The sequence below is a fragment of the Mandrillus leucophaeus genome, unplaced genomic scaffold (genome assembly GCF_000951045.1).
Source record: "Mandrillus leucophaeus isolate KB7577 unplaced genomic scaffold, Mleu.le_1.0 Scaffold172, whole genome shotgun sequence".
Taxonomy (NCBI): domain Eukaryota; kingdom Metazoa; phylum Chordata; class Mammalia; order Primates; family Cercopithecidae; genus Mandrillus; species Mandrillus leucophaeus.
In genome coordinates this window covers 1087602-1097535 of record NW_012101721.1, presented here as the reverse complement: position 1 = coordinate 1097535, position 9934 = coordinate 1087602, and the positions used below count along the sequence as shown (strand labels likewise).

Below are 9934 nucleotides of genomic sequence, written 5' to 3'. Positions count from 1 at the left end.
TTTTTTTTTTTTTTTTTTACCACTTTCTGCATGTCTGCAAATGACCATGCAAGTGCCATGGGTATTGATTTTGGGGTTGTGAATAAACTATAGCTAGTAGGCAAATTTGCACATAAGGAATCCATGAATAATGAGGGTCTTACTATATTGCCAATACAGTGGCTTGGGAACTGTTCAATTTCAAGAGTGAACTAGACAAATGACTATGTCATCAGACTCTGAGGCTTTCTTGACCACACTTTATGTGACTAGAATACATTATCACAGAAAATGATAAAGTGAAGTAAATATAGATACATCAATCATTTATTATCTAGCTCTGATATAATTGCCTAAGAACATTTTCATCTTGCCTTAGATAGAGGCAAAGTACAAGGGTGGATAATGGCTTTAATTTCAGATGTGTCATGGTTATTCTCTGAGTTACCTGATCCACAGACTCACTCCAGTTCTTCAATAAACTCGATTTGATTTGTCCTGCTGCTTATAAAGTGTTTACTAATTTGAACAATAAGGATTCATGTAAGTGGAACTAAATAGATAGTTCTGCATTAATTTAAAAAAGGAAAAATGTACATGATCCTTTTTTGCTTCATTTTGCATTTAATAGTTTCATTTAATTATGTTTTTATGAACAGATAATAAATGTGGATCCTTGCCCAATATTAGCTCAGCGTTTAAAGTGTTTTTCATTTTGTTCTTAAGGTGAAATGTATAGAAGATATAATACACAGATCTCTGGAAAAATGAGGAAGAGATGCATTTGGGGTATGTCCCTATAGAACTCTGAGGCTGGGTCTATATGGGACAAATGAATTCAGCAAAAAAAAAATTTTTTTTAACTACTCTTTGCAGAGCAGGGCTACCACATAGGCAGTGTGCCCAGAGTAGCCAAATTCAGCTATTTGATCCCACATCTCATTCCTTTCCTAATTATGATTTTACAGACTGTAGATGTTACTAAATAAGATTTAGAGGGGAACCTCATCTATCGACTGAAAATGTTCCCCAACATTGAATAACTTGAAAACAAAGTGGTACTTATGGATGATATAAAAGCATAAAACGTATGTACATTAATATAATCTTTTAATTATCATTTACTATCAAAGTATTTGCTTGTTACTATAAATGCACAGTCTGTTTTTATGACTTTTCCACTTGAATGCTTTGACAAATTAGGAAGAGAAGAACAATAATTTAAATGACTAAACATCCTTTACTGGTGAAGGGAAAATCCACCACTTCCTATTGGTATTTCTTTTATGGAGGAAAAGGAATTTTATAAATATTATATTAGGGTGGGAAAGCAAAACTAAAAGCCAGGTAACACTGAGAAATTTTAGGTTTGTCTCGGAAGTCGATCCCTATCATTTTGACACAAAAGAGGATTTTCTTTTATCTGAGCATCTTGGCAATGACACTGAGGAAATTCCCTACAATTTTTGCTTTGGTTCTCTGAAGTTGACTTATAATGATTCAAAGTATCCCTTTCACTTCTTTGAAAGTGATAATCCAACAGTTGATAATGTTAAAAAGTTTTCCACTTTCATGACTCAGTGTCTAAAAATACAACCTTTTGAAGTTCTAAGACTTTTTTTTTTTCTTCTGAGAATACAGATTACAGTTCAATACAAGTAGGTATTAGCTAAGTGGGAAGAAATGGGAGAAAGGCATTTCCAGGCAGAAGAAACTGTAGGTTCAATGTCACAGAAAAATGAAACACTTTGTTGGGTTCTTGGAACTACACACTTGTAGTTCAAAATGGCTGCAGCATGAATTTCATTTAAAGGGCAATGCTGGTAGATGGGATTCCAAGACCCTCAGTGGTTGCCTGCAACTGCAGATGGTACCGAATTCTAGACATACTATGTTTTCCCTTATATATACTACCTATGATAAAGTTTAATTTGTAAATTAGATGCAGTAAGAGATTAACAATAATAACTAATAATAAAACAGAGCACATAACAATATACTGTAATAAAAGTTATGTGAATGTGATCTCTCTCTCGGTTACTAAGTCACTAACAGGCATGTAGTGTTTACAGCATGGATCCACTGGACCAAGGGATGATTCATATCCCAAGTGAGATGGCACAGGATTTCATCACACTCTCAGAAGGGCGAACAATTTAAAACTTATGGATTACTTATTTCAAGAATTTTTCATTTAATATTTTTGAATCATGGTTGACTGAAACCAAGCAAAGTGAAATCATGGGAAGGAGGACTACTGTAATGTTCTCATCATAGCATAACTTGCTTCTGGTTCAAGGAAGTGCCATATAACAAACTTTCGAGGAAGACTTATACTATGGACATTATTGGTTGTGTAGAAAGTGTAATAGAACAGATTAAAACCCCATTCCCAAATAAGGAGCATGCCTGGGATGTTGTTCTGCAGATTGCATATTTTCCCTGTAAAAACCTTTGGTTTATATTCATTCATGTTAAAACTATGATTACAGATCATTTCCAAATATGTCATTTACAAATATGCCTTCAAATACTGCTCTGACCTCTTCTTCCTTCTCCCAGCAATGAATTATTTATAATTCTTTTCATAAAGAGATAATCAGCTAAAGAGCTTTCTTAAAGGTGGCAAAACTAAAAAGCAAATTAGTTTTATGATTTCAAAGAATTAGCTGACTATCCACTTATTATAATGTTTTCAGACTACTTTAGAACTCTCAAAGGAAGAATAATGGTCCAGTGCAGTGCTGTGAGGTTTGCTTTATGGACATAGTAAGCCATTTAATCTTGACAGGCTCAATTGTTTTTGATTTCCTGCCATGGATATCCATCACAGAAATAGCAGTTGTGATTAATAGCATTTTGATCACTAACCAAAAGCATTTGTTATAATGTATACCTGGAAAATATTCCAAAATGGAGAATAATATTCAAGTGTAAAAAACTGTAACAACTGAAAAATCAATATCCATTGAGGAGAGAGGGTTATAAAGGTACTTTCAGGAGAGAAATTAAATTCTAGATTTTCATTAATTTTAAGGAGAAAGTGGAAGAATAAACCTTAAAGAGAATTTATGGGTAATGTTTTTTCCCAATTTGAGATGAAAATTATACCTGGAATTTACTTATTAATGCATTTGTTCAAAACATGTAGAAGATTCTCTTAAATAGATCATTGTAAATGTTTTGTTAGTTAAAAAGATACCCTATCCTCATCTATTTTCTAACATCAAGCTAAAAATTCTAGAATGGTGGTGGCAGCAATGCAGAGACAACATTATCAACTTAGAAAAAAAGTGGTATCCAAAACCAGATTCTGTTTCAATAATTACAAGAAGTCGCGTTTCCTCCCATTATATCCATAACCCATGAGATAAAGCAGAACTAGGGAGAGAGGTGATGTGCTAACAGATTAGATTTTGGGCGTATTCTTGTAAAGATTATCAGCCTTGAAAAATTTGCCAGATGAGTCTATGCAGAAAAAGCTAAACAAAATTGAAATATCAGTATATAGGGCCTTCATTTACTCTTTTATTCATTTAATTATGCATTTATTTATTCAATAAACAAAGATTTACTGAGTTTCAATAACCAAAAAGGCACTAGGTTAACCAATAAGACATGACCCCTGCCTTTATAGAATGCATTCGTTGAGGGTAAACTGTGGCCAGGCGCTTCACATACCTTATATCAACTCTATGAGGTGGATATTTAAAAAAAATCATTTTCTCTTTTATATATGAGGAAGCTGAGCATCCCAGGAGTTAAACTGGTTGCTCAAGGTCACACAAATAGTAAGTGGCAGAGTTAGGCTTCCAAACCCATCTTGTTGTCTCCAAAATCTACTACACTGTGGTGCCTGTAATCTAGGAGGAAAGAGATAAACATACACAATGACCTGCAATACACCTCAGAGACTGTACAAATACTATGAGAAAGGATATGTGGCTTGCTGTGGGAGCACAGAGAAGAAATCTATTTATTCTGCTAGTCTCTGGATAATCCCTGAGAAGGCTTCACGGAAGCTGGCATTTGAGTTAGGCCTTGCAGGTAGATGGGGAAGAACATTTCAGGCGGATACATGAAAGTGCACTGCAGAATGAAGAACCAGCTTATAGTTCCAGAACTGGGAACAGTGTTTCTCACGTTTGTATTCATACCATAGTTTTGAATTTTAGAATATTTGGCAGCATACCTGAACAATGCCATAGTCAGCAATCATTATGATACAACAAATCTATTATGGGATTAATTTCATGGACTTTGGAGTTAGGATTGCAGGCTTTGAATCTGCTCTGCCACTTACCAGTTGTGGGGACTTTGGAAAATCATTGTAGGCCTTGTTTGGCCAAATGGTGATAATCATAATGGGCTATTTTAAGGAGTATATAAGTTAATGTATGTCAATTACTTAGTTTAGTGTATAGTACCTAATATACATTCAATAATTGGTTATGAATACTACATTATATTATCTCAGGATATCTATTAGAGCATTCAGTTATTTCAGGATTCTCTTGGTTGCCTTTTTGTATTTTGGCATTGTTCAAATTGAACTGTACTAGATAGTACTGACTAAGTTTCCCCATATACTAAGAAGGCAGTTGCAGTAACTTCTCTTTCTTTCCCACCGCCTTACTGTTTTGTTAGGCCTCTTGTCTTCTACTCTTAACAAATGGAATCATCTTCTATATTGCAATGCAGAACCACTAGGCTTAATGTGAATTTGGCAGATACTATGCATGTTTAGGTATAACAAAAATATACTTTTCCTATTCGTCACTTTGCGAGCATATATGTGAAGGGGTAAACAGTGTTCCTTGGCCTATGTGGTTGAGATCCAACTATACAGAGTTGGGGTGAGAGCATAGGAGAAAGTGGGGAGAGTGGTAGGAGAAGACAGGTTAGGGTTGGATTGGAAAGGAATTCGAACATGCTAAGGAGTTTGGCCTTGAGCTTGTAAAGGAAATGGGCAGCCATGGGGGAAAAAAAAGCAGGAGGGCTAGTACAATCATATTTGGATTTTAGGAAGACAACTAATACATTGTGAGGGATTGCTTTGCATATTCTTTGTCTAATAAACTATAAATCCTCTAAAACCCAGCACCTCTGGGAAGCTTTCTTGATTTGTTACACCTGATTTTGATGTCCCTCAATGTGTTCTCATAGTATTATGTGCATACATCTATCATATTATAATACATAATAATTATTGACTTAATTGGCTGTCTCCTCCACTGGATTGTAAACTCCTTGAGATCAGGGACCACATCTTATCTTTGGATCCCCAGCAGCTAGTATAGCACTTGCAGGTTCTCGATAAATATCTGTGGAATTTAGTAATTAATATGAATTTATAGAAGGAGCCAAGACAAGGAAACCAGTTCTGAGATTATTAGCCTAAGAGTCTATCAGCATAACCTCCACTGGTAATTCACATCATATTGTTTTATTGTTTGATAAAAGCTGATAGAAATGTATTATAATAGTTTGTCTTTAACCTTTTATTTTGAATCCTTTCTTAAAATGAAATAAAATGAAAATTAAATTCCAAAAGCACTGAAGTTGACTTTTAATGATTTTTAATTCACTGAAAATTAAGCTTTTCCCTTCCCTATAGTCTGGATATAAATATACAGTACATAATATTCTAAAGAGAGAATAAAATGCTGACTATTTCTAATTACCTAATTTGTTTGAGGGAATCACCAGTAGTCCACAAAGTGAATTAATGTGATCAACAAACTCAAATGCATTGTTTTGTAATTTATGTAGAATTCCCGATAAGTCTTTCAGAGTTTGCCAATATGTCCAATGATTAAAGATATTCAGCCAAAATGAATCCTCTATCTTTGCTTTTACAGTATAGGAAAAGTTACAGGAGTGTACTTTATCCATTAATCAAACAAAATATTTCTATAAATCACTGTATTAATTGCTGAGTTAAAGGCCATGCCTGTATCATGAAAAGCAAACAAAGGATATTGCCAAAAAGACTAGTGTGCTCAGCTGATTTGACTACACCAATGTGTTTAATTCCAGCCTTTAGTCAAAACAGGTCTAGATGACAGACTCATTCCTCTGATCATTTAATTTTGACCTATTAAGACAATCAATTCTATTTGATTTTTCCTGTTCTTATGTTTTTTTTTTAAGACAGTGTCTCACTCTGCCGCCCAGGCTGAAGTGCAGTGGTGAGCTCATAGCTCACGGCAGCCTTGAATTTCTGGACTCAAAGGATCCTTCTGCCTCAGCCTCGCAAGTAGCTTGGACTACAGGTATGCACCAGCAGGCCTGGCAAATTAAAAAAAATTTTTTTTTGTAGAGATAGAGGTCTTACTATGTAGCCCAGGCTGGTCTTGAATTCCTGGCCTCAAGGGATCCTCCTGCCTAGGTCTCCCAAAGCACTGGGATTGTAGGTGTGTGCTGCTGCACCTGGCCTCTTATGCTATTTCTGTTCTCAGAACACTGTATATGGTTGGGGACCTTACTGGATGGAAAGTGTGTGACTCTACCTCTTTCTGTTTCTCTCTGGTTCTGTTGTTCCTATACATTCTTGGGCTTTTGCTGAGATTGATAATAGCCAATGTTGAATAGAATTTAATTTTCAATTGAAATTCTAATAAAGGTTTTCCTTAATTTGCTCAAGCTGATGCACGAGAAGTAGCAGATGTTTAAATATGCATGTGTTTAAAAAGTCAAGATTATTTAGACATTTAATGACAAGCAGATGACCTTCTGAAATATTGGCCTACCTTTTGGAGATACTTTACTTTCTCCTCAGATTCCTGTATCTTCAGGGCTTCGGCAAAGATGTTTCTATTTTCTAGAGGGAATAAAGTCAAATTCAATCTGAAATAATTTTATCATGATTTTATACTAAAATTGATATAAAATTGGATACAGGTTGAAAGGGAATACATAGAGTAGGAAGGTAAACAAAAGTACATGTGGTGTATTGAAACTTTATAAACCAGATTTCCAAATATTTAGAGACTGAATGAATTAGCTATGGCTGCAGGGAACCTCTAATCTCTTTAGATGATGAGTAAGCTCTAGTCCAGAGACAAGAAAAGGTCTCAAAAGAGAAAATATCTGCAGGATCAGAGATTCCAATTTCTACATTCCTGTTCAAACTGTTAAAGAAATTTAGGCATTGTCCTCTGGATAAACAGGGTGGTCCCTCAGCAGGGACTTAGGTGTGCAATTCAGAAAGTTATACCACAGTGTAAAGTAGTACCCTTGTACTTATTGCCTATTTTCTGATGAACCTAGGAGTCAGAATGCTGAAAGGCATAAAACTTGGTACTTACTGTTGTTACTCACAAGGTGAGAAGACTGCGAGGAGTGACTGTTCTCTAAAAAATACAAAAGGGAAGTAAAGAAATCATTGGAAAAGACCACAACATTAAAGGCGTTTGAATTTTTTTATACCATAACAATTGCATAACAGTTTCCACATTCTAGGCCTCACTAGGGGCTTCCAGGTCCAGGAAGTTCATTAGTAATGTTGACTCCACCTTCATCTTTCTCCAGGGCTTTTCATGTTTGAATTCAACTGTGTATTTGAATTCAACTGTGTAAACTATCCTTTCAGCCAACAAATAGCATTTCCTCAGATTATTCTATATTGTTTACCAAATAGATGCTATAATTTAAGGGAAACTTATGTGTGTTTAGATGTAACAAATATACTACTGATCCTTTTCGGGTGGAAGGGTTGTTGGAAGGGTTCAGGAACTATACATGTATTTGTGTGTACCTGTAACTATTTGTATATACCACTGCAATTTCTCCTGGAAGGGGCTCTGGTATCTGCAGGCCGGTTACGGTGGAGGCAGATGTGACTGACAGGAGGCCACTACTCTACTCACCAGACCCTCTGCTCCTCCGGCGCCGCGCCACCGGCAGACGCTGACTGCTGTCTCTGCGCAGCACCAGCTGAGATTCGCTAGGGGGATACATCGACGCCGAGATCCAGAACTGCTTAGCCAAGTTGGCATCTTGTTCTGAGGAGCCGGCAAATACCAGTAATCCCGGGGGGCAAATTTCCTGGGACTCCTTTCGGCCGCTAGGTTCTTCGCTGGGTCCCGTTTCCATGGCAACTGAGGACGCTCCTCCAAGCGTCCTCGCCTCTCCCCCAGCCCCGCCCCCATCCCGCCCCTCCGAGAACCGCCAAGTTGGTACCAGCCCCTGCCGGCAGCCTTCGGTTTCCTAGGTAGGTGTTGGGATCCACCACGCGCGTGGGGGCCGTCGGAAGCCCACTCCTGTGGTGATCAGGTTTTGGGACCAGTCCAAACCTTGGAGTAGATAGGGAAGAGTCAAAACATACACTTTGGGTTGTGTCCTGTTGGAGTCAGTGGGGGAGTACTTTAGCTTCTTATATCCTCAGTGGGCCTGCCACATCCTCTCCCCTCCCCCGCCAAAAATAGCTAAATAAACTGTAAATTCCTCAGCCCCATCACCCCAATACCGCCTTCCGAACCTGATTGCCAGGGACAGCACCTGCTACGTGGAAGTTCTGAGAACGTTGCGTTGGAGAATTCATGGCTGAAAGCCTAGCCCTTGGGAGCTAGAGACCTGAACTGGGCAGATATATGCCCATGTGTATAGTTTGTGTGATTTTAAAATTCTGAATCCTTTAAATCTTAGGAAACAATCTGGATTTTAAGTGTAACTGCATTTACTAATCACTCCCACTAAAAGTTGCATAGACTGCAACAGTTGTAAATGATGACTTAAAAGAAGGGATATATCTTAATGAATGGACAGAGCCCCTTCACAGAAAAAAAAAGTATGAAAAATTTTGTTAATGTATTCTTATAAAAGTATTAACAAGTGTGTGTGTGTGAATAGCTTTCCCGGGAGATTTTTGTCATGGCAGGAACAACTTAACCACTTCATTGATAGAAAAGTTAAGATTACTGTGGCAGGAACTGAGATGGACATCATAAAGCCAATTTAGCAAAGGAAATGGACACATGACAATAACCACAATTTATGTCTTTATGGCACTTTATTGTTTCAAAATATTAGTAACAATATAGTCTCAAGAAGTTAATAATCACATGTTCATATAATAACATACATCAATCAGCTAAGAAAAAAATAATATTCCCCATTATATCTAAAATTTTCGTTAAGAGCCTGAAGGAATATTGGGAAAAAAAAAAAACCCACATACATACACATTACATACACTGTATTCTTAGTAGCTAAAATGTTGATTTTTAAATTTTGGCTGAGCAATTAATAGGCAATGGATGAAATCAGCATTTTCCAACACCCCTCTTCCCCACACACATTGATGATGCACAGGCAGCTCATTTGGGTGAATTCCCAAATCTTTTTACCTGGCCGTGTGGTTAGTGATTGGTACTATCAGCAATCAGCTAACTACACTGCCTGGTAACTAGACTCATAGAAAAAAATTGCAGTCTCAAGTTGGTACCCTCACACGTTGTGACAGGCAATTCATTGGTTGAGTTGAAGATCAACTGAATTGCTGGCTTGGTGAATATCTTACTAGACAATGGCAAATAGACACAGTGAATCATATACAGTATTAACCGTTACATGGGTGGAGGGGCTTCACCTCCAGGGATTTCGCTTTCCTGGTATGAGACTGTTTCATCTTCTGAGACTCCTAGAGAGAGAGCTAACAGTTTAACTGTATCTGGAGAAACCGCGGGTTTTCTCGCACTTGCAGCGGGCGCTCGCGAAGCATGCCAGCGCGGGACCCACGCCGACGCCGCGCTTCTCAGGCACCTTCTCCTCTCGAAGGCTGCGGGCAGCCAGAGCCGGCGTCCTCTTCCCGGCCGGGCGGCGGATGATGCTGTGCCTTGTTTTGATGGCAGTGGAGTTAGTGATTGTAACCACCACAGTACAATCAGCTAATGACACTGCCTACAAACCGAGCACTGGGCGTCCGCGGCTGCAGCTCCCGGACGGTCCGCAG

The 9934-nt window shown here is 37.8% G+C and overlaps 1 protein-coding gene across 2 annotated transcripts in view; it reads right to left on the bottom strand.

Moving 5' to 3' along the window:
• Positions 1 to 8076, bottom strand: part of LOC105537394 (chromosome unknown open reading frame, human C11orf88) — a 25500-nt gene extending 17424 nt beyond the window's left edge. For both annotated transcript variants that reach the window (XM_011976963.1, XM_011976964.1), the window contains exons 1-3: positions 7851 to 8076; positions 7290 to 7334; positions 6732 to 6802 (exon numbers count right to left, since the gene is read on the bottom strand). In XM_011976963.1, coding sequence (XP_011832353.1) covers positions 6732 to 6802; positions 7290 to 7334; positions 7851 to 8076 — 342 coding nt within the window. The remainder of the gene's footprint in view (positions 1 to 6731; positions 6803 to 7289; positions 7335 to 7850) is intronic.
• Positions 8077 to 9934: the final 1858 nt, after the last annotated feature.